This window comes from Musa acuminata, chromosome BXJ2-8, assembly GCF_036884655.1.
Source record: "Musa acuminata AAA Group cultivar baxijiao chromosome BXJ2-8, Cavendish_Baxijiao_AAA, whole genome shotgun sequence".
NCBI lineage: Eukaryota > Viridiplantae > Streptophyta > Magnoliopsida > Zingiberales > Musaceae > Musa > Musa acuminata.
In genome coordinates, this window is record NC_088345.1 from 46745235 (window position 1) to 46769580 (window position 24346).

A 24346-nucleotide genomic window follows, 5' to 3' on the forward strand; every position below is an offset into this window, starting at 1 on the left:
CATATGCATGATGGAGGATCATGCATGAACTAACTCAGATATTACCTACAACAAAGCTTGCCAAAGTGAAAGGACAGTCTAGTTCATGACAGATCCACCAATAAAGAATCACGAAATCATCAATACATAGCCCTCCTCCCATACAAGCCGGAAGATATTTTCCATGATACAAATCAGTTAGGTCGCAGAGGAAAAGCTTACAGCAGCACTAAGACTTGCTCTCCATAAATTGAAATTTTCGTAGTTACAATATAATACTCTTGAGTTCCATATCAATATCAGAATGCCAGGCAGAGTCCGACCTGCACAAAACACCTAATAACCAAAGATACATTGACAGAAAGGAAAAGGAAAAAACTGAATGGCTGGTCTACATAACAAGTTGAGGATGAATTTTGATTGAACAGAAACCAATGGCACCTACAATCAGAATCAGTATATCAATACCACAGCAAACCACTTTGTCAATAGTGACCCTGATGTGATTAAAGAAATGATATTGCACTTTTGCACAAGCTAAATGATACTCAATATACCAAAGAACAAGGAAAAAAACTTGAAAAGTGAAATGAGCACAGAACTTACCTCACTCAACTGTTCCAAAGACTAATTCCCAACACACATGTTCACCGAACACTTGATGAAATTCAGAATTAATAGTCACAAATTCAGGAGGCACCAATAGATAAAGCTCATTGCTAGAAATTCACTGAAGATTCTTTTGACCTGGAACCTGCAATTAGTGTGGAACAGATAGACAAAAATGCTGCATATAAAAAAGAGGCAGATTGTAACTCCGGAAAATAGTAATAATCACAGCAGCAAGACAACAGAACCTTCCTATGAGGGTAGAACATAAACAACTGATAGCCAACCAATTGAAGTACTGCAACTGGCATATGAAGTTAACTTAACGGTGCACACCTAAGCACATGATAACAAATAATTGCTAGCTTTGCTTACATTTGCCCGATGGTTGATTCTTGCATCATGTGAAAGTATGATGACAGTGTATTTTCTACAATTAACAATTGCTGATCTGATGTTTGACCATCCTATTTCTCTTTCCTGCAATGTCTGAATGATGACACAAATAAGAGACCCTGGAAAAAAGTACACTGGTCCTAAGAAATATTGAGATGCCAAGAATGTACAAATAATTTTACAAAACCTGTAACCTAAATTATCCTATACCCACATATACAGATGCATTAAAGAGCCAAGCTTCCATCATGGCCATTAAGTGGGTAGCTAATGGCAGGCAGCCAGCTGGCAGTCAACAAACAGTAACAGCCACATCATACATTTTTGGAAACTCACTCCAACACTTCATACATTTGATCTTCAATAGATATACATCAAAATTTTCTTGAGGCTGCATCTCCGTGTACAAATACATCGGCAATCCCTCCCTATTTTTGCAACATCAGCACCAGCCTTGCTGTTTTGCAACATCAGCACATCAACCGAGCTGCATCCTCCTTTAAAATTGTACACTGGACCACTCTGGCCCCCACGAGTGAAAAAGAAAGAACCAACTCACTCCTCTTTGCACCTATCCACCAGGCTCTTGTAGCTCATGAGACTCCAAATCCTGTTCAAGTGGCAGTTCTTTGGAAAGAGATCCAACTGGAACATAAAAATATCCTTTAGGAAGACGCTGATTCTGCATAGATGCTTGGTCTGAAGTCATGACGAGTTCCTTCTGGAAAGTCTCTGTCTGCAACAAAACAAAAACATGGTTACAAAAAAACTAGAATTATACCCAAAACTGGTTAAAGTAAATCAAAGTATACATTTGACACCTTTTTTGCCTTAGGTCTATTTTCTCCATCTGCTGATTTCCAAAAAGCATTAGATGCTGATTTTTGTGGAAGTTGCTTACCAGCAAAAGATGCCCTATCGGCTAATTTTCGTTTGAATGATAGTTGTGATGAGGAGCTGTCATCAGTGTTTCTATCAAAATTCTTATTATGCAAGGAACACCTAATTGTGTGTTCCCTGGAAACAGTACTGTCTACAGTGATCTCATCTGATCTCTGGATTGTTCCACTGTAGGACCTATTATTTATAGAAGTTGTAGCAGATTCCGAACTGGCCCCAGATTGGAAGGAACTCCTTACAAGCACTGAGTATGCAGCACAATCCCTTCTTGAAGCAAGTATGTCATGTGAACAACGAACCAAGTCTTTCTGTCAAAATTCAACTAGTTAATAAACCATGTGCACGTCAAAGAAAAACTAGAACCAATGCTGATGTGAACTTGAAAAATTAAAAAGATTAATTCAAGCAACTTAAACCTAGTTGAATCCTTAAACAACATATAATTTGGAATGATCTGGTATCAGCTGTCTATTGAATACTGAATGCATATGAGGAACCTTATTTTGGGCATGTAAATAATTTGTATCTTTTCTGGTCCTTGCGTATGATTTTTGAGTAATAATCTATTGCTAATCCAGCAATTAAAAGCTTAGTTATCGATTTGCAGTTATATACAAGCATAACATGGTTTAAAATATAGAAAGTAAAATAATACTTGTACACAAAGAAACAATAAAGTATATTAAAGAAAACGAGAGAATTATTAGTTGCAGGCAGTGGTGTTTAAGATGTGGTTGCCCATGGGACTAAGTACCCATAAAAAAAGTCGCACTTGGTCTTAGAATTGGATACTTAGCATCCAGGAGTCCACCAACAATGAAAAAAACAAAACTTATGATGAGAGATGAAAATTTAAAATGACAGATGAAAACATTTAGCATGTGCCAGTGGCATTAGGCATCTTATATATTTACGCATGTACTGACTACCACTTGGACAATTTAGCACACATTTTAGATGAGGTTTAACTTAAAATTCAAGTTAGATGCTGAAATTGATAAAGTCTCAGAGGTTTGCTGCATAATAGCCCCTGGTATCATAAATCCCTTTGTTGAGGGCATCTTCAAGTATCCAGGTATCTAGTAAGAGGGAATTAGATAAATTTGAAGTGCCCAGGTGATAGTGCATAAAAAAGATACATTGGCCCCATTTATGCATGTTATGCTAATGTTATGCCAAGTTTTCTAAACTGAAAACAAATATTTTAACTTTCTTCTGTTTAGATTAGAAAAATTGGAGAGAACAAATAGGGAAAAGATGGAGAAATTCTATTTTTCCTACAAAATTTACAAATATTTTAATAAAAAATCAAGAGAAGTAGAACGAAGCCCCCTTCAACATGCCATTTTTTTCCTTACTCAGCGAGAGGAGAAAACAGAAGAGAAGAGAAAGAGTTCAACTGACACTTCTTTTCTCATTATCCACCATTACAAACAGTGTTAATGTGTCCCACATTGACCCTGTTGCAAAATGCTTGATACCAAACATTCAGCATAGCACTTCCACGGCTGAGTGGTAGTAAACTGACCATCCTGATGGAAGGTAGAATCCTAGACAGGATGAGCATAAAACTGAGGATGACCTCAAACCATATTAAGACAAGGCACATCTTACATGATCATTTTGCTGGAAGAGAGCAGTGTTGTACCTTATTTTCCAACTAGATCACATGCAAATCAAATCTCTAATTTTGATTTGGCCCAAACATGGATCAAGGTTCAGTATGTTGTGTGGTATGGGTATATGGAGACATGGGACAATAAATTTCTTTATATGCAGTACGAGAAGAGTAGTCTATAGTTGCTACTCCATGTCAAGATTCGCCTGGTTGCTATACACACACACAACATATATATGTGTGTGTGTGTGTGTGTAAAGTGCATTATAACCAAACGAACTTCGCTACTGCAAAAAATATATTTTAAGAAAATTTATTTTTCATCCAATTCTTGTCTTTTTTTACTATTTTAAATCCTCTCTCACTTTCTGGAGATATTTTCCTTTCTTCTAATTTATTTCTTTCTGCTTCTTCCCTAAACTTCCTTCTCTTTTCTTCTGTGCTCTTCGCCTATATTCAATTTCTGTCACTCACAGAATCTAGTGCCTATGAATCACAAGATTCTGATCCCCCCATCTGTCTCACCATGCCACAATTGTACTGTGGAGCCATAATCAGGAACGTTATGCCACAAATGCTGCATGGCAAGTGGCGAGCATGAAGTGACACACAATGCATGGCTCATAAAGCTGAGTGCACTTGCATCTTCTTGCTTCTCTCCTCCTCCCTCTTGGCTGGAAAAAGGTGTCTTATGATATGGGATGAAAAAGTCCCATCAACCAGTATGCATGACACAAGACATCGTTCAAGGGAGTTAGAGACCTTGGTAAGTATGGTCCTAATTAGCCTAATCTAACTGACTAACCAATACATAATGTACAAAGGCCATTTCTGATGTCGCCTTGGAAATATTACATGTATACTTGTCATGCGATCGACACTAATGGCAAACACTGTCTAAGGCTGCTTCAGCGAGTTGACCTTTTCATATTCTAGTTTTACTAAAATATAGAATTAAGAAAATCATGATGTGCTAAGCATCAAATATTATCGTATAAAATTGATAAATAGAAACATCTACAGTTATTACCAACCAAGACATGCCTGAAATAGAAGAGATAGGAGTAGCATCTGCAAAGGAGGTAGAGAACATCAATTAACCTAGGCTCAAGGCTACGCCCGAATACAAGATACTAGTTATCACCAGGTCTGGCCGTATGGAATAGATTGCAATTAGAAGTTTGTTTTTTGTACCACTTCAAAGAAAGAATATAGAGGAAGTTATCAGTTCAGAGATACCAAGACTGAAAAGAAAGGCAATTTTGCCTATAGCTATCTAAAGCATATAGTGTTATGCGTCACTGTATGGGCCTGGATAAGGCACACGCCACTTCATTCATAGTTCCTCGGAAGTTATTTACCATTGTGATAAATATTAATAACTTTTTTGCCAAGGCCAGATGTTTTGGCCTGAAGAGTTAATTCATTATGCATTCAACTAGTTCCAAAATAACGGTTGTAGAAGACCAGAAAGCTATAATGCATTACTTCACATAGATCTTAGAAATATCTGAAAAGTAACAGAAATAACTGAACACAGTCGAGATAGGCTGTCTTTAGAATAACAGATAAGCAAAAACAAGAAAAGATATAAACAAAAGAGTAGTCAGCAAAAGATGGTGACCTTTAACTTTTCTCTTTTGATACTTCTTTCACAAAGAAGACGTAATTTTTCCAATTCAACCTGTAGTAAAACCTCAATTAGAATATCCACTCAGTTTATCTCACATAAACAACTAAATGCCACACAAAATAATAATAAAAAAGAAGATGAACATGTTTATATATTTTGAAGAATCTTCAGATTACAGATATCTTCTGAGTTCTCCACCATCTTTGATAATTCCATTACAAGGCATATAATAACCAGTAGATACAATTTCAATTTAAAAGAACAAAATTTACAAAACGAGTCCATCTGCAAATTCTTTATTGCAATTTAATATCCTCGAGACAACAAAAAGAAATTGTTCCTTAATCTTCCACTTCTCAAGACTTTTCCTTTCATATATTAAACTTATCTTGAGACACTTATTAATGCAATTTATCTCTTCCTTGAAGAATATCAAAAGCACAAACAAAAAATTATTCAAGACGGCTGACATAAACAATACCATTTCGATCAAATATCTCTTCCAAAACAGGATATGAATAGGTCTACACTTTATGTAGGCTTATGAACTGAAAATAACAATTATATAAAAATCTTGAACACTTTCAGTTCTCGTGATATTCAAAAGGATCTTAAAAGGAATAATGAAAAGCTACTTCATCGCTCACAAAAGCAACACCATACACAACAGTGTTATGCAAGGACATGCTCTATACCATCACTTCAAAGTATAGGCATTTGTTATATCACTAACAAGCTCTAAAAGACAAAAGGAAATACAAAATTAAAAAAAAAAAAAAGAACTACATTATGCATGTTGTGTTGGTTATATCCTTTAAAATTGCACATTGTTGACAATGACGTTGAGATCTTGTAGACAGATATGTCAAACAGCACAGAATTAGTTGGATAACAATTGAAACTTCAAAGCAATTAAAATAAATGACAAGTTTATACACTTGGCTACATGCATATAGTGTACAATTTGCTGACTTGTCCGATTACACAACACTTTATGCTACTGGCCTATCAAGCATGATGTTATCATCTTTTATTTCAACAAAACAGACACCACTGGCATCGATAGACTAGATTATTTCACAACTTCTTTTCATTATAGTTTAAAAGTTGAATCAAGATTGCAAACTCCGTCACTTTGTTCATCAATACAACTTTCAACATATTTGTGTTGGTTTCCAGATTATACAAAAAAAGTCCTCATGAAAAGATCTCGATATTAACAGAAACAGAAGGATTTTACTTCAGTGCAAAAACCAAGAATAAGTGCAGCACTTTGTGATATGAATCAAACGCCATAAAACATAACAGCACAACTCTCCAATAACCCTAAAATAACTGATTCAAGATACAGCACATTCTCACCCGTATTTGTTTTAAGCTATTAATGTCTTCAGAACCACATTGCTGGTTATCAGCCTGCCAATTAGATCAGAAGTCAGAAGACTCAGAAATCTAGTTAAACACTATGTATGGGGGCAAATGAGCTTGCAAATGATAAAAGTCTCGAATAGAGAGAAATTAATATATTGAAAGAGACTTAGATCTGCCTTCCATTTCTCCTAAGAATATTAAGATACTTCCCTCTCTTTCCTTTTGATTTTCTTTTAATCTCTTTATTTTGACACTGTTGTTCACACTGGAATATAAGCTGCTGAATGTTGTTTGCTTTTTCTTGAACAAATATTTAATCATTAGAAGATCAGATGAAGCACGCATTTGTCCATTCAAGCTATACAAAAATTAGGGGATATACAATATGAATAATGTCATTACCTCCCTCTGCCCTATGCTATGCTTGCCACAATAAGCCTTATGTTGTATGTTGTCATCAGTGACCTTGGCATTCATGTAAAATCCAGCACTAGTAGCACAAGAAGGATGGAAAGTAACTTTACAGTGTCCATAGCTGCACTGCATCAGGAACAGAATAAATAATCAAGACACAAATTTGATATCTGATTTGTAACATGCTCCATCATATTAAAAAAGAGAGCAGACCTTCAGGCATGCACCAACATTGTGATAGCAGATACAACAAGTGTCCTTTTCCTTGGAAATGGTATCCTGTAAAGAATAAATGATAACATATTCCACATTTACACTTGTTACATGCAACAGTGAGCACAACGAAACAATTGATGCAACACAGGATTTGTTTGTGTACATTCCCTTTGGTGCATAATAGAAAACAGATGTAATGAGCAAGAACATACAAATAATAAACTATAGAATAACAAATTACCATTCCTTCTACCAGATTCTCTTGCCCTCTTCTGAAACTTGACTCCAACAACCACTAAAATGAAACAATTTCTTATATAAGGAAATACTGATGGACTAAGAGATTCACAAATTTATTAGAAAATCACCATAAAAGGTTATTACCTCTGCACAGAGGGCATGAACCCACTGTCCATCTGCTGACTTTCTCAAAGCACCAGTTACACCACCACATAAGCCACACTGAGCTACAACAGCAGATGTGCCCTTGCCGTCTATTTGACTTTTAGGGCTAGTAGATGGCAGTGACATGTCCTCGCATAGCTCACATTTCCATGATCCAATTGGACTTTTAAGCCTACGGTAACAGTCTAAGTGAACTGCAACCTGCAAGGTATATTGGCCTTAATATCAATATTCCAAGAAATCACAAAGATGAACATATCAATTACCTTGCACCTCGAACAGACAAAGACCCGGTTCAATATTGTCTCAGTTCGCATGCAAATCTCACAGGACAGGGCATTGTCTTTTAAAAACTCTGGCATCTGGAAAGCCATGGAATGCTTGGCTGATGATAATTTACCAAAGGTTGACCTAAAAGCCTCAGTTGTTTGAGGAACCAATGGGGGGTGTAACCCAGCTATACCAGTCGCAGCATTTATTTTTACGGGAGTCTATTAGCAAAGAAAATAAAATAATCAAAGAAATCAGATCATTTGTGTGAACATATATTCACCAACAAGAAAGGTAAATCTTTCACCTCCTGGGTACCCAAGACAGTCTCATCATTTGAATCTTTCCTTAATGAAGAGTTTCTTGATGAAACTGCAGCTGCAGCAGTAACCGCAGCAAGTACAGCCTGAGCTTCTTTATGCTTTCTCTCTTTCCTTCCTCGCTTCTTTGCTTCTCTAATTTCACGAAGAAATTGATTGACAAGGATTAGGTCCCATTTGCGTTTATTTAATGCATTTAGCTCATGAGCAAGATTCTCAACAATCTTCAACAACAAATCTTCTGCACAGTGAAAAAAAAGAATAATTTAATGATTATATGTAAAGATAACAAATAAAACAAATCACAGATACTACTTGAACAGTTACTGAAATAGAGCTAAACAATTTTCCAAATACAAATTTTTTAATTTATATTTATGCTAATAAAACACAATATATGTTGTACCAACATCACATGTTCACATACGCAGCTTCAGGTAGGATAATACAAACAAAATGGCAAAACTATAGATTATAAGATGCTCTACCACAATTATGCTTGATCAAAACAGCATTATCGAGTAGCCTAGCTTGTAAGAAAATTATTTCTCCCTCCACTTCATCTTCAGGGGAAAGGTCCAAGACACCGACGCTTTTAGCTTTAGAAAGCTGATCAAGTTCTTTTGCACCATCCGATGTATAGCTTGCAGCACAAAGCAATCCTTGTTGGACACAGGAAGAACACAAAGACTTGGCTGCATATGTAGACAAAACATAATTTTTCTTGTCAATTACAGATGAGCAATTATCAAACAAAAGATTATGACTTAAAGAACATGCAAACTTAATCATGCCTTGGATGTAGAGACTCCTTATGGGGACTTACCATTAGAGAATGGATCTGTAGTCTTGTTCTTTAAGAGTTCAGAATTCTGCATGTGCAACAACTTTTTCTTGATCAATGGATGAACAACAAAAACAGAACCAGATCCACCATTTCTGCATAACCAGAAAGTCAAATATATAAAAATATATAAAGCAATTATCTTCCTAGTGGCACCATGATGATCAATAAGATTGACCCTTTCAAGAGCTACATTGGAGAAATATTCAAGAAAGAGTAATAGAAACTTACTCAAGATAAGATTTAGTACAAAGCACCACATCAACTTCACCATCATAGTAATTAGAATAAGCACTCTGCATGGTATTTTGAGTCGTGGTATTAGTATCAACAGCTTGGTTTCCCTCATAATGCAAAAAAGACACTTTCTCCTCAATATCATTTGCCATGTCATCTGCATCAGATAAATCGCCGTTTACTATCTCAGTGAGCTTCCTATCCATAAATATACAGTGAAAATCATATTACTGCCATATCAAAATTTAGCTATAAGCCGATAGAAATTTAGCTCTTTCTACTTATAAAGATGTCTTAACCAAGCAGAATGTATTATTATGCATTAGTTTGTAAGATGTATTTGGATCAATACGATGCTGCTTTAACATTTCCAATACAAGCTTAGACCTGACACTTGCTACTGATGGATCTGCATGAGCCCTCAGCATAAGCTTTAGCAAAATGTTTATGCCACAGAAGAAATATATGTGATAAAATATATGCACTACTGATGTATTTCCATATTTATTTTTTGTTACTCAATCTTCCTTATTGATAAAATATATGATTGCTAGGCTACCTCCTTTCTAAATTCCTCAATCAAGAAAAATTTCCTTGTTAAAATGACATTTTCAATTAAATCCAAGACTTCATTTTTCTTCAGAGTCCTCGAACAATCTAAGATTTGTCTCCTTTTAGCTGGCTTTCTCTTTCTTTGTCCTTAGACAACATTGATAACTAATGTTTGATTATGGAATGTATTGGCATTTAGCAGCTTACAATATTAATAAAATACCCCTAAGCTAATAAAATTCATTAAAATGATAAATGTATTAAAATTGTCTCACATCAACACTTGTATAACTTTAATATTTTCTGCTTGTTCTAAATCTTGCATCATATCTCGGCCTTCTCCATTCCTCTCTTAGTCGCCTTTCTTTTTGTCACACAACCTTTCTCTTATTTCATCTTCTAAATGAGATAAGCTGGCAGGGCTCCTGTCTTTGCCTAAAAAAGAGGACTATCTACTTATTGCTGCAAAATGCAAAGTCTATTACTAAGGAAGAGGAAAACACAAAAGCCACCAACATTTTTAAAGATGCTAGTTTTTAACTCCAACAATAGTGTCACAATCTCCAGGTAGCATTTTCTTTTCTAAAACAAGAAAATGAGAATTCTTTCTTATTTGCAATAAACTAAAAAGTTCATCAATTTTCAAACAACATCATCATCATGACTGCACAGGATAATACATATGCCTTATTTCCAACAATCAAGATAATGTGAATGGAGACACTAAGTGACAAATGAATGGATACAAATAAAGAGATATAACAATGTATAGACACAACATACTTTTCTGCCCTTGATTTGGATCTGAAGGGACAGAATCTTCAGCTTTAGATGTGTCTTCCAGAGTCTGTTGAAATTAGTGTTGCGTACATAAGAAAAATATTTTAAATCAAGTTATAAAAAAGTCAATTCAGAATGAGCAATTAAGTTGTTATCAGAAAAAAGAAAAGCCAAATTAGTTTTACACCAAAAAGAAGTTCAGATAATAATTTGCAAAGTCAAAACAGTGGCAAAAAAAATGAAGCTATAAATATCATCTCAGCATACATTGCCACAGTATTACTTTATCTAATCATTCTTACTTATAAGCATTTTATGAACTAAAGATACATCTTGACAACAAAACAACATCACTGTACTTGCATTATACTGCATGGTTATCTTATACACTCTTGTTCAAAGCAGGGGCAAGTAACCATATGGTTACACAAGCCAAGGGCTGCACAGCACTGCCATGCTGTGCACTAACACGTGACGCGATCCAAGTTCCCAAAAAACCTGAGGCACATGACTGCACATAATTGGCACAGGACCCATCCCATGCCAATCAGCAACCAGTATACCATGCCTAATACATTGAGAATCAAGTGTAGCATTAGATATCTTATCTGTAACTGTAGAATTAACATTTATAAAGATTAGCTTATAACAGTATGTGTCTCATCAATGAACAAAATTGCATTATATGTCCTACCACTCAAAGGAGAAACACCTACTTATCATTTCTGGAAATCAAAATCAGGAATGATGTGCAGGAGAATATGCTTCATTCAAGAGAAAGGACGTTAATCAAACATGCAGGACTAAAATATCACAATCTACCGGGATGTGTGGTAGCAGATCCAGCAACATGAATGGATAATTTTTGGAGATAATTCATAAGCTTGAATACACTATCTCTTACAATTACCCACATATCTAAATCTCCAGTTTATCAGTTATCCATGACAATGTGTACCTACTCAAGATGGGTCCCTGTGTAGAGCTTCGACGATGGGATCACTGACCCATTGATTTTGCTGAGCTTAACAAAGCTTAAACCTAATCCAAAATATTTATAAGCCAAGCTAGCAACAGTACAGTTAAATCTAAGTCTTTGCTCACTTCAAATATAGGACTAAACCTGGACGTTACAATCTCTCCCATCTAAGAGTTTAATATCCTTGTCAATGACCTAATATAGCTCATAATCAAACCTTACCAAACATGAGGCCTAACCCAAAGATGGCATCACGTCATAATGTGCTATCTAGCCTCATTTACGGGTAATCCTTTGCTACTAGAGTTCCTTACCATATCCAATACTAGGTCGGCTCTAAGAACAATTGATCCAAACCAACCTAATGGGATAACTGACTTATTAACTTACAAAGTTTGGACTACTAACCTAAAATACTTCAGTCAATCTCACAGTAGTACTACCCTTAGGCCCTTATAACTCAATCTAAGTCTTTGTCCTCATTCAATATGGGATTAATATAATTTGGTCTGATTTAAGCATAAAAAAGGATTGGGCTTTGAAATTTTTCATATTATGGTTTATAATTACAGCTAGCTTTCTTGTTTATTAAAACCAAATCACAACTGTAAACCTTAAAAAATATTGCCTAGTAGATTTGACTTCTCAACCAATTTCCTGAGTCTCCAAATCTCTAACTCTGTTATGTATTCTCCTATAGATGGTCGACATCCACCTCTCTCTACTTTCATATGATTAGTCATGCCCATACGAAAGAGGCACAGAGTTGCATGGGCATAAGCTAGATATGGTGAAAAATAGAACTTTTGTTCAGTCATCTTCTTTTGCCCAATGCTACCCTTTTACCCAATCTATTTGTTGCCTCTCAAGCCTTGCTCTTTTGCCCCCTCACTGCAGCATCGCCGGTCAAACACCGTTAAGCCCCTTGCTCCAGCTAGAGGTGTCAATTATGCCCGTGGGGACCTGGGGGTTGGAGCAGGAACAGGGTTTTTTTTATTACCCACGCAGATATGGGGCGAGGACGGTAAAGAACTCCCACTCTGTCCCTGTACGGCTGTACCCATCTCTGCCCCATCAATATGTGAGCCTAGATGTTAGGCCCGAAAGCCTGGCCTGTTTGATTTAAATCAAACTGGGTTGAGCCTTGGTTGAGTCGATCGTGAGTCAACTACGAGCTATTTGGTTTGATTGAACTAGATGAAACAATATTAACATCCCCCCGCGACGCGACCTGCATGTCAGAGGAAAGAATTCAACAGTCAACAATTATTATTATTTGTAAATTTTGGTTTTGTTAATTAATTTTGATAATAGTTTTATTTTTAAAAAATAGAATGAATTAATTAAGAGAATATGGAAAACCCGTGGATTCCCCACCCCTAATGGGGATTCCCGGTTCTCGTCCCCAACCCGTATAAATGGGTAATGGGGTAGGGATGGAGGATGAGACAGGGACGGGGATGGGGGAAGCACTCCCCACCCCGCCCCAATGACATCCCTAGCACCAGCCTACTTGCTGCCACCAGCCCTATCTTCCTTCTCCTTAAGACTAACCACCAACTCAATTAAGAAAAGATATTAAAATCTTTACCTTTTTCAGTGTACTATTTGTTTTAAAAATCACTTGCCAGCTCACAATCAGCTCTAAAGTTGTAACTGGTTGATGGTGTGCATCATACACAGACATACAACAAGGTCAGAAGTCATTCTAAACTGTAACCCATGTAAAACCTTTCTAAACGTTGGTCCATGTAAACTGTGTGTGGTCATCAGAAATTCAAGCCGACCTATCACTCTCTTTCTAGCAAATAACTAGGTTTTCTCTCTAGGTAAATGAATGGGCAGAATGATTATGTTAGAATGACAGTGTTGGAAAATGTTGATTAACCGACGAAGCATTATCTGTGTCACAGTTGAGTCATTATCTTACAATCCCACTCACCTAACTCATCAAGCACAACGGCACCATCCCTTACTAACCTTCATTAACCAGATTAATTTCAAATCCAAACTGCCTCCCTTTGTGCCTCTCCATATGTAATACGATCAACAATGCATTTCCATCTCCAATTCCTTGCCAAAGGCAGACTATAGTTACACAGTGAATTAAAACCCACAAGTAATGGTTACCTAAACTAAAACCACAGAGAAAGTTTACTTGGATTTAATGTCTGAAGCAATGAGTGCAACTGGTTATGGCTCTTCTATTTCGGCAATAATTTGAATAGCATTCAAGCCTTATTCAAAATTGCAGCAAACTGTAAAATCACTGTTTGTGTTGGATCTAGGCCCTTGAAAACTGGACCAAACCTGATCAACACTTTGAAGGCAAATTATTCAAGGAAATTTTTAAAATGCATTACACAATAGTAAATAGTTAATATGAAGCAAAACTAAGATGGATATGGAAGAATTGCAAACAAACATTCCAGAATTTGCACGCTTTTCTAAAGTAAAATCAACACCAAGCTAATCCTTAAGAACAAATGCAACATGTTTTTGAACTTGTGAATTAGAGTTTTTACCATCACCACAGGCTTTTGGTCATTTGACAATCCAATAAGGAGACTAGAACATATCCTCTCATTAATATTTCCTTTCATATCTTCGCTTATGACAACTTGAATGTCGTCAATCTCATCAACTATTTTCCCATTACCATTTTCCAAAACAGAAGCCAGTCCAGATGAACGTAATGCTTTGTTATTTTTCAATATCATGATGTTGCTTTTTGTTCTTCTCCGTGGTGGCAACAACTTAACAAGAACAGCATCCGATACTTCAACACCTGTGACATCACCACCTGGATTATTTCCTGGATCTTCTATTTTAGCATCATTTAGTCCATCAAACTTTGTGACTCTATAATCTGATGATATCACAGGACCATTCCTAACTTTTGATGGTTGCAAAGTTGGTGTAAGTACAGAACTCTGAAGCCACTTGATGATTTTCAACCTTAACCCAGGTGAAAAGGACGTTGTTTCTCCCTGTCAAATTTGTAAAATATTTAAAACTAAAAAAAGACATAAGCAAGTGAACAAATATGCATTTCACACATACGATAAGAGCCGCTTGTAAGGAGTCCAATGAGATGCCCATCTCTGATGCAACATCATCGGCATTAATTTTACCTTGATCAATTAGCTGCACAAAGAAAATCTTTAATATATTTATGTGGCAGCATTCCACCGAAATTGCATCCTTGTAAAACATAAAGTAGAAACTCTTAAGTTTCCCAGACAAAAACCTTTCTCAGAATTGCAGAGACATCATAGGTACTTCTTTTAATATTTTTGCTATCAACAGCTCCATCAGTATCCATCTCCGCAATTGTACCTGCTTGACCACTGTTGGAATCAAGCCTATCAACTAAGGCATCCTGCTCATCAGGCTTCATTTGGAGTATCTTTTCTGAGTTCAAATTTGCAATTTCATTTTGCATCATGATTTGATCTCTTTTATTGGGAGTAAGCTGTAACGTTGGTAACTTTTTAGTAGGTAGAACAGCAGATGAAAGCTTTGGTACCAATTTCTTATCATCAATAGCCAATAGAAGATTGTTTGTGTCTTTAACACCACCCATATCTTGAAAAGTCGAATGCTTTGAACAAAAAGCTCGCAACTCAACCTACATAAGTATCAGGTAAGAAAAGGTTAGCTTTGACGTGCCATAAGATGCAATGTCCAGAGATAATATAGTAGGGAAGGAAACAATGAAGAATTACATTAGTGCATCCGAACTTTCCCCATATCTCCATCTGATGATTTGACTCCCTTGCACACAAAGGATGAAAAGATGTTCTGCATGTCCCTGAAACATCCCAACTGGACCAGATATCATAACTGGAAAACTGTAGAACTGAAAACCAAGTAAACTTATTAAGAAGTGAGTACATTAATAATTTCAACATCAATCATCATTGGCCCACATATAAAAGTATTCATTTTGTCCAGTTTCCCAATGTTATGGCTCAAGAAGCTGCATGTGAGCTGTCATAAAACCACCTTGCATAAACCTAATGTGAACATTGTTATTTATTAGGAATGTACATGAGGTCACATATACAGGCCACATTAACTCATTATGTGGCTAAATAAGCAGTTTCTGCAACAACATAGATCATTATGTCGCTTCCTCCTTCCCATTAAGCAATTTCATAACTAATCTACAACAATTGGTTTCTAAGCTGTGGTACATCCACATGACAATTGACAAAACTTTGTTAATATCTAAAACCTTCATAACATTAAGTTCCTTCATAAAACCCTCAAGTGTCTTGTCATAATTAAATAGCTTGAGTTGGTCTATGTCCTGTTTATTGTTTTAAATTACATCATATTCTTTTGGCACTCATTGATGTAAATTGTTTCAAGATTCTACTGGGTACTAAGTATCTGGCTGTATACTTATTATGCACTATGAAGCACTTGATTGACTATATATCATGGCCACTTCAAGAACATTGATCTTATCACTTCATAAACGAGACTTTGATAAGAAATAAGTAAATTTACATGGCACTAATGGTAGTAACAAACAATACCACCCACATAATCAGAACAAAAAGGAAAGCTCACAGAAAATGATACCTGATTTACCACCCACATAATCAGACAAAAACCACAGAGAAATTTGACACTAAAAGGTGTACTAAAATTAAAAGGAAGATTAAAAAAAATATAGAAGGAAGACTTACCATGGCTGCATCTTATGCATAGACCATGCTTCACCTTACACACATTACATACTAACTTCCTGCGTTTATCTTGTATCCCTCCCATGTTCATAACCAGTTCCATTGCCCAAGTGTCTTTCACATATACGTCTGGTGTCCATAGGCTGCAAAACAAGTGCACAAACTTCGCAGCACCATCACTCGGGCTAAGGGAAGGATCCATTGTCACTGTTTTCAGTGCTCCACCATCTTTAGGACAAAGCAAGCATGGCCTTGAACTGAGGTCATCACCGTCTCTCTTTGAAACTATTCCAGCTGTCTCCAAATGCTTACACCAAGCACACAGCCAAACCCCCTCTGGAACCTCATGCACTCCATAACATCTCTGGTGCACCACAACTTTGCAAGAATGGCAACGAAGAAACTTATTTTTCTTCACTCCATTCTCTATGGAGCAACAGAAATCACAGAGATTAACTCCTGTGTGTGAATGAGGAAGCAGTAACAGCCTATCCAAGCCAGCATCTCCATCCAAGAGCTTCCGTTTCTTATCAGCGCGCTCAGCCAAGAGAACTAATTGTTTCTTCGACCCCAAAAGCCAATGCAAAGACAGATTATCATCATCTCCTACTGTTTGCATCGGCATTGCATCACCAACAGAAGTCACAATCTCATCTATTTCCATGGGAGGAAGTTCCTCAGTTGCCTGAACCTTCTCCACCTCCTCAATTTGCTGCTCCAAAATCACCTCCTCCTTCTTGGACAATGTAATGGAACTCAATTCAGCTGCACAAGTATCCGCCTTACTATCTTTCTTGTCATCCTCCACCCCATTATCAAACACCGGCATGGTGAAGCACGAATCCAGCAAGCCGGGACACAATGGGAGTTTCGGCGCCAACAAATCGATATCAGACAGAGTAACCGGTCGGAAGAACTCCTCAGTCACATCCCACACAGTCGGAGGCGTCCCGTGCCCCGAGGGCTTCTCGGCGGCCTCTCCGTGGGACTTCTTGTGCTTCCTGTGGCTGTCCGGACCCCGCAGGAGGAAGGACGCCAAGCCCGAGGGGAGCGTCGGGACCCGGGGAGCGGACTCCTCGGGGTCGAAGGGGGAGGAGACCGAGAGCGCCTTCCGGGTCTGCGCGAAGAGATTCACGCCGGGCACCGCCGCCTCCGCAGGAACATCAACGGAGCCTCTACCCATCATCGTAAGCCCGGGCCACCGCGCGGCGCTCAAGGCCGAGGGCCGACGAAGCGACGGCAGCTGGTCATCGAGGGAACCCTAAATCGGAAAGGGAGAGGCCCAGTCGCCGGGAATCGGGGACGGGTGGGGGAAACTAGGGTTAGGGTTTCTTGCTCGGGTATCGTTTATCGTATTCGTTCTCTTTTTCGCGTCTGTTGCGGAGCCGAAGGGAAAGAAGATGAGGGAAGTCTTTTGGCACTTTGCGTTGGCGCTCATCGGTTACTTGTCTTGAGATTGGGTTTAGCGAAATGTTACTTGTGGCTCGTGCCACCTTCACGTTCTCGATGTTGTTTAATACAAAGAGCCAAAAAAACGAGAGCGGCCGCATCCGACGACCTCAACGATGGGCATTCGGCACCGCAAGGCGAATAAATTAAGGTGTGTTGATAAGAGTGCAAACTGATGCAATATTCCCCTGCCGAGCAACGGAAGATTCCCACCCTCTCTTTCATGGGTTGGGCGTGATGAGCTGTTGTTCTTGGCCCCGCCCAAAAGTCCCAAATGGCACAAAAATAAGTGTCAATATCCATGGCCACAAGTGCACGGCTAGAACATGTTCTATTGGTCCTTATGCAAGTATTTTTGGTGGGCCTTCGGTGATTGATGCGTCAAGGTATCAGACATGGAACTATCCAATCTACAGAGGGCATCGGATTGCAACATCTAAGAACATGCTGTAAGGTGACGTTAATGTATCAACTGTAGTTGGCATACATGCATTTAACAGTGGTTGCTCAAATGAGGAGAAGACGATTGTGCCATCTAAAACTAATCGAAGGGCAACACTTGCAGCATTTCAAATTGCAAGTTAGCTTGTAACATATAGAGATCCAATTACACATACACACGTATGCAAACAATCAAACTCTTTAGATGCAAAGTACTTCTACGTAAACCATTTGACTGTATATTCTACATTAATTACTCATGAAAGGAGGGCTTCCCACAGAAAAATCCATGTTATTGCAGACCTGAGCACAAACATTCTTCTTGATCTTACCACTTAATCTTCGGAATGACAAGTCCAATATATCAGCCCACTGCAAATTAGGTCATCATCAGTGGCAGGTTACATTCCATGTATCCAATGTGCATATGTTTTAGGAGGATTACCTTATCAAAACAAACACACACTGCAAAACACCAGCAACTCCAGTCCACACCGAGGGGCTCTTCTCTGTGAGAGCATCTTGAACAAGCAGGCCTACTGCCCCCGCTAAAGAAACAAATGACACAACATATGCCACAAAAAGCCAGAGCTTCACCCTGCAAATTCCACCAACAAATTTAGGACAATGAAATGAAACAGCAAACAAAGGGCTTAAACATATTCCAAAAGCAAGCGATTACACGGTGAGGCAAACGTTTTATGAACCAAAATATCATGTACGCTTCTGACGGTCAACTATGGTATCTAGTCTTTCAGATGTTGTTTGAACTTTTTATTAGTTGTGACAGCTGCTAGAGATGGTGAGTGCTCAAACATTTCGGAACTAATGCAAAAACAGTCCTTTGCACAATTGCTTCAAGAAGAATGCCACTTCCCAGCAATAAACTTCACATTCTGCTCTACTCAATCAGGATAACCATTGAGAAGTCTCCAAGCCAATGAGGTGACTTCATTCACATGCTCAATGCCTCCTCACACGGACACAGTCTCTAACTATTGGAGATTCGTAAGTAATCAAATACACTTTACAGTCCACTGGCTTAACTGTACAAAATTAGCATTAAAATTATGCAGTTGCATGTAACCACCATGAAAACCTCGTCAGAACAATATCTGTACATCAAGCTTCATGATCAGGACTAATGCACATCAAGCAGAATAATCTGCTAAGAAAAGTTTGTGCATGACCCAGTCACAGAATGAAATCTACACAAGTATGATAGTCAATTCCTGCATCAAGCCTAAAGATGTATACAGAAATTAGAATTCTGATGTCACCTATCAGAAAAATAAGCATTCTAACCATCAGTCATAAAGAAACAACGTGAAACACTAGATGATCCTTCAAATGAAATTGGAGCAGAACAGAATATTTCAGAAAAAGCATTCTATCAACTGCAAGTCACAGAACAATGAAAAACCTAAAAAATATCTCATTTGAGTCCAAACATGCTCAGACAAATACTGCCACCAAAATGCAGTTCCCAAGAATGTTGCTTGTTAATTAAATTGGGAAGGGTCAATATGCAATCAATGGATGGTTAATTCACAAGAGTCATACAAGTCCTTAAGTATGTGACGAGAATGTTGAATTTTGAAAATATGTGCAATTTGTCGGTTAATTTAGCAACAGGAACTCATTCAAGATAAGAAAGAACATAGTTAGCAATGAGGAACTAAGGAGAATAAATAAAAATCATGAAACATTATTGACCTGTGAGGATTCCTGGAAGGCACATAGGAATGAAACTAGGAATGAGGAAAAAGAATTCTGAATCAAAATCTGATTGTATGAAGCAAGCAACAAGGAATCAAAGGAAAACAAATAGCAATCATGAAAGAATGGTGACTCTCTAAGACTTCATGGAAGAAAGCTAGAAGAAGAATGTTGCCGAAACATAATATGTGACTCTACATCCTCTTCAACACCTATTCACTGTTTTCTCCTTCATTGATGCTGCAACAACATAAGATGTTGCAAAATAAGGCTTCATGGAAGAAAGCTAGAAGAAGAAAAGGAAGAAGACTGCTGCAGCAACATAAGATGTGACTCTACATCCTCTTCAACACCTATTCACTGTTTTCTCCATTGATGCTGCAACAACATGAGATGTGACTTTACATCCTCTTCAACACCTATTTAATGTCTCTGTCAATGAGCTATCTTTTGGAAGACCCAACAGAACAAGATAAATTGAAAGAAGTTACAGCAAACTGACAACTTCAACTAAAATTTAGACTAAAATTTACAGTAGCAACCACAAGGAAAGCAAATCAAACCCTGTTTATATACAACAACAACAAAACCAAAAATCCCAACTTATTGTTCATGAATGAAAATATTTCTTTTTCTTTCTTTCTTTCCTAGGAAAAGATAGAGGATCAAGGGTCGGGTTAGGTCATTGGCAACCAAAGTAAAATTATGTCATATCTCATGTACATGGATCTTGACCATATTTATATCAGCCAATAATTATTCAAATGCTACAAACCTTCAATGGAAGTTGGCCAAATGGTAACAAAGTTAAACCTCATATCTCAATTAAAACCTGTTTCAGCTTTCAATGCACATCAAATCAACACTGGTCCTTTTGAGGCTGAAAATAAATTAATTTCAGATGATTGTAACAACATGAAGTTTCCAATATGCTTGATATAAGCCCTACATAAGCCCAATGATCAAATGATGTATCGCAAGTAAGCTCTTAAGTAGCGCCCTCAAAGTACACGTAGGATGCCCCAATTGATCAATAAAAAGTTTCAGCCTTAGAGTGGAGAAGTGTTGCAATTACATCAGTATAATGAGTGTTCTACAGCTTTTTGAAATATCATAAAAATGAAAATTGGAAAAAGGATTGAGGCCGATATCAAAATCAAAATGAAGATAAAATCATGAGCAAGATTAGATTGGGATATAGATCAGGAGAAAGGAAGCCTAAAAAGCGGGTGAGGTAGCTCCCAGAAACTGGCAAATTTACAATGAAGTTATATCTACAGGACATTTCAGATTCCAACTGAGAGATTGAATTTAAACATGCTCAGGGATAAGGAAATTAAGGTGAGAATAAATATAAGTTAGAAGAACACTCAGTAAACAAAACTAATTGTAGATTAATGTTACACTGACACTAATATATTGAAATTCTCTTGTATAATTTAAATAAAGATTGAACATAGCAATGTAATCTGTACAAGTTAGATAATACAAGTGTTCTTTATCACAAAAGTCAACTTCCAAAAAAGATTCAGTGATTTATTTTGTTTATTGTGGTGTAATTCTTAGTTGAACCAGTTTGACAATTTTGGTGGGGGCAATTCTATTGGATTCACCTTTGGCTTATTAGCTTATGTTAGACAGTCTAGTTTGTTACATTAGATCACATCAACTAAGTTTATTTGGCTTTTGAATTAATTGAACCAAATTGAAAATATTCCGATTTGGTTCTAAAAACCAAACTGGTGCCTCTGCACACCAGATTTTGTTTCAATTCCCCAATTTTGGAATTCAATTTTTCAAGATAAAATTAAGAACAAAGTAGTAGTTTCTTTTAAAGGTGGATCTCTCTGTTTCTTTCCACTTCCAATGCACCAAACACCAAAAGCAGAAAGTTGTATAGTGTATGCTGGCTTCAAGGCTGCCACTTTATCCGATCAAAGAGTTCTTAAAAAGTCAATGGAAATTGAAATCTCAAATGTTTTCTTTCCTTATGCAGATAAAACGCTTACCAATTTTTGTAGTGTCTCTTCACATTTTTCTATGTTCTTTTTCTTCCCTTCACCTCCTCCTATTACTTCTAGAAACTGAATCTAATTGTTACTCCCAAGTATCACAACCTCGTTTCTAAGTCCCTCACTCTGAACTACAAATATCCTGCCATCTTCCTTCACTCACATGAATTAACAAGAGATATTGAGATGTCATGGGAATTCCTCAGCCAGAGATAGCTAGTCTTGTACAGGCTTTGACCAGTTCATTATTCACCTGAAGTTATAAGCATCATTCTAAACAAAAAATAAAAAAATATACATCTTCTGAGCATCATAATCATGGAATGTTTAGAACCCAAAGTCATAGAAATTTTCGTATTTTGCAATCAGTAAATAATCTACAAGAATTATGAATAACTCTTGGTAGAACAATCTTCTCTCCATTAAAATGGCAAAAGAATATAGACAAAGAAAGACGCCTACTGAGAAGGAATTTCCACGACCACAAAATGAGGAAGGACATCATATAACAGTTATCACATGATATAATTTAACAATGAGAGAGTGGCTTTTAGACACACTATGTGGTTATAGATCATAACCCATAACAAAATCGGCATAATATTTTTTAAATATTGACAGCCACAAGTTGGTTTTAGTTAGTGTTTGAAAACTACTCTTCCAAGTAACTGAATGTCGCTAACCTAATCTTAAAAAAATGTTGAGCAGAAAAGCTTTCGTAGAAAACTAACATTAGTTGAATAGGAGTTCATGGATCATAGAGAACTAACACTATTAGAATATGATTCAACTAACTGAAGCAGGAAGTACATCATCAGAAGCATGGCTGTTAGAATTGTAACAATTTGAGTTGCATCATCACCAAATTAAGACTCCCACTTACCAAAGCCCCACAATTTTTGTCCAAAACCTATCGGTTTTTCACATTGACATGTGCAAAACTAAATCCACAGGCAAAATCAAAGATAACAGACGATCAGATGAGAAAAAATCATACCTCCATTCGGTCTCTCCATAAGGTGAGTAGTAATCGTAGCCGATCTCATTCTTGTCGACGCAGTTGAACATGAGAGCCGCAAGCGACGCAAAAATTCCTAAATATTGGCCATCGGATGGGGTCAATTCGAAATCTAACGAGTTACGGAGACACGGCCAAAGAGATCAACAGCGGGGGCGAAGGTGAAGGGGGTTCACCGGGGAGGTAATGTAGGAACGAGATCTTGACGGCGCTGCAGACGACGGCGTCAACCCAGAACCACCACCCTGCGCCGAACACGGCGCCAGCTATCCCCGGCCCCATGATCTCCCACATCAACCCCAGGTTGTCCATCGCCTCTCCTGTCGCCCTCCGCCCGAGCTCTGTTGCGTCTTCCGCCGGCTATCAGCTTTGGCAAAGACGCGTTCACCCCAACGCCGAAGGGCCTAATGATGGAACCGATACGCTAATCCAAGTCGAACCCGGTCCGGCCCGGCTTATGACAGGCCATATGCACCAAACAGTCTATTTATGACCACGTGAACCGGACCGGACCGATCAAATCTCGGAACATTGGATCAACGATTAAAAATACATGAATAATATACTAAATATATTATTTATTTATTTATTTACATATATTAACTGTATTTATTTACTTATATACTAAAAACTGAATGATCGCATGTTGAAACTGTGTTTATTTACTTATATTAAAAATATAAATATATGAATAATATACCGAAGAGTAAATTCCATATAAAAGTTTCTGATTTTACCTAATCCAAAAAAAATTAAATTTTTAGATAATATTAAAAATAAAGGTTTAAATGATTGTTTTTTATATTTTTAAAACATTTCAATCCTTTAAAGTATGAAATTATTTTTTTATTATACCCCATTTAACATGAATTTACAGTAACTTTGAAATAAAAACAAATTTACCATATTATAGAAGGCTTTATATGAGGGGCACTATGCAGGAAAAATATAAAATTGGGAGCTTTTCTAGAGAATTTATCTTATGCTACATCAGATTTAATAACATGATGAAAAAAGAATTATAGAGGTAGAAGAACCATTATGAAAAAATAAATTTTATATTATTTTTTTTCTTTTTCTTTTTATGTATTTATTTATATATCAGATCAAAAATTTCTTTTGGAATGAGTAATGATTTTAGGGTTCATCATAAGTTATAAGCATGATTGTTCTCCCTCTTTGCACTATTGTGAGACCATTACTCGTTGTTATCATCACATTTATCTTTCATAATTCATTTTCTTCTTTTTTTTCTCATTTTTTTTATTTTACAGATTTTAATAATAAAAAAAATTGATGTAACCAATCTTTTGATTGTTGGAACTTTCGACTTTATTGTTATTATTATTTATTTTATCTTTATTTATATTTTTTTTCTCGTATTTTTCTTCTCGGATCTCAATAGATGAATATCATGCTATATAGCTATATGTGTATTAAAAAAATATATTTTTATATTAAAATTATATTTAATCCATCATAAA

At 36.9% G+C, this 24346-nt stretch overlaps 2 protein-coding genes across 7 annotated transcripts; both read right to left on the minus strand.

The window, feature by feature from the left end:
- Positions 1–1104: 1104 nt before the first annotated feature.
- LOC103995237 (uncharacterized) lies at positions 1105–17699 on the minus strand. Of its 6 annotated transcripts, none has more exons than XM_065122041.1 (19): positions 16224–17699; positions 15252–15385; positions 14774–15154; positions 14587–14670; positions 14049–14513; positions 10548–10611; positions 9207–9369; positions 8958–9070; positions 8620–8826; positions 8119–8372; positions 7808–8032; positions 7521–7742; positions 7378–7431; positions 7134–7199; positions 6909–7046; positions 6498–6551; positions 5127–5186; positions 1886–2192; positions 1105–1720 (listed from the first exon to the last, which is right to left on the minus strand). In XM_065122041.1, exons 1-19 carry the CDS (start codon positions 17407–17409, stop codon positions 1650–1652), a joined length of 4248 nt encoding a protein of 1415 aa, XP_064978113.1. In that variant the 5' UTR covers positions 17410–17699; the 3' UTR covers positions 1105–1649. The 6 variants fall into 6 exon arrangements, 5 of the variants coding, with proteins under 5 accessions (XP_064978113.1, XP_009414058.2, XP_064978112.1 ...); XM_009415783.3 differs by having other exon boundaries at positions 15252–15337; positions 16224–17698; XM_065122040.1 differs by having other exon boundaries at positions 1806–2192; positions 8119–8369; positions 16224–17698.
- Positions 17700–18214: 515 nt separating this feature from the next.
- LOC135619753 (uncharacterized) lies at positions 18215–23261 on the minus strand. The gene is made up of 4 exons (XM_065122042.1): positions 23039–23261; positions 22842–22938; positions 18559–18711; positions 18215–18485 (listed from the first exon to the last, which is right to left on the minus strand). Exons 1-4 carry the CDS (start codon positions 23172–23174, stop codon positions 18449–18451), a joined length of 423 nt encoding a protein of 140 aa, XP_064978114.1. The 5' UTR covers positions 23175–23261; the 3' UTR covers positions 18215–18448.
- Positions 23262–24346: the final 1085 nt, after the last annotated feature.

Excerpts from the sequence above, each read along its gene's own strand:
- LOC135619753 (XM_065122042.1), bottom strand. The coding sequence starts at position 23,174 with ATGGACAACCTGGGGTTGATGTGGGAGATCATGGGGCCGGGGATAGCT. Across the intron at positions 18,712-22,841 it reads TATGGAGAGACCGAATGGAG|GGTGAAGCTCTGGCTTTTTG; the intron begins GTATGATTTTTT and ends TGGAATTTGCAG. Across the intron at positions 18,486-18,558 it reads TGTGTGTTTGTTTTGATAAG|TGGGCTGATATATTGGACTT; the intron begins GTAATCCTCCTA and ends CCTAATTTGCAG.
- LOC103995237 (XM_065122039.1), bottom strand. The coding sequence starts at position 17,409 with ATGATGGGTAGAGGCTCCGTTGATGTTCCTGCGGAGGCGGCGGTGCCC. Across the intron at positions 8,033-8,118 it reads CTGTCTTGGGTACCCAGGAG|ACTCCCGTAAAAATAAATGC; the intron begins GTGAAAGATTTA and ends CTTTGCTAATAG. Across the intron at positions 6,552-6,908 it reads ATAGCATAGGGCAGAGGGAG|GCTGATAACCAGCAATGTGG; the intron begins GTAATGACATTA and ends TCTAATTGGCAG.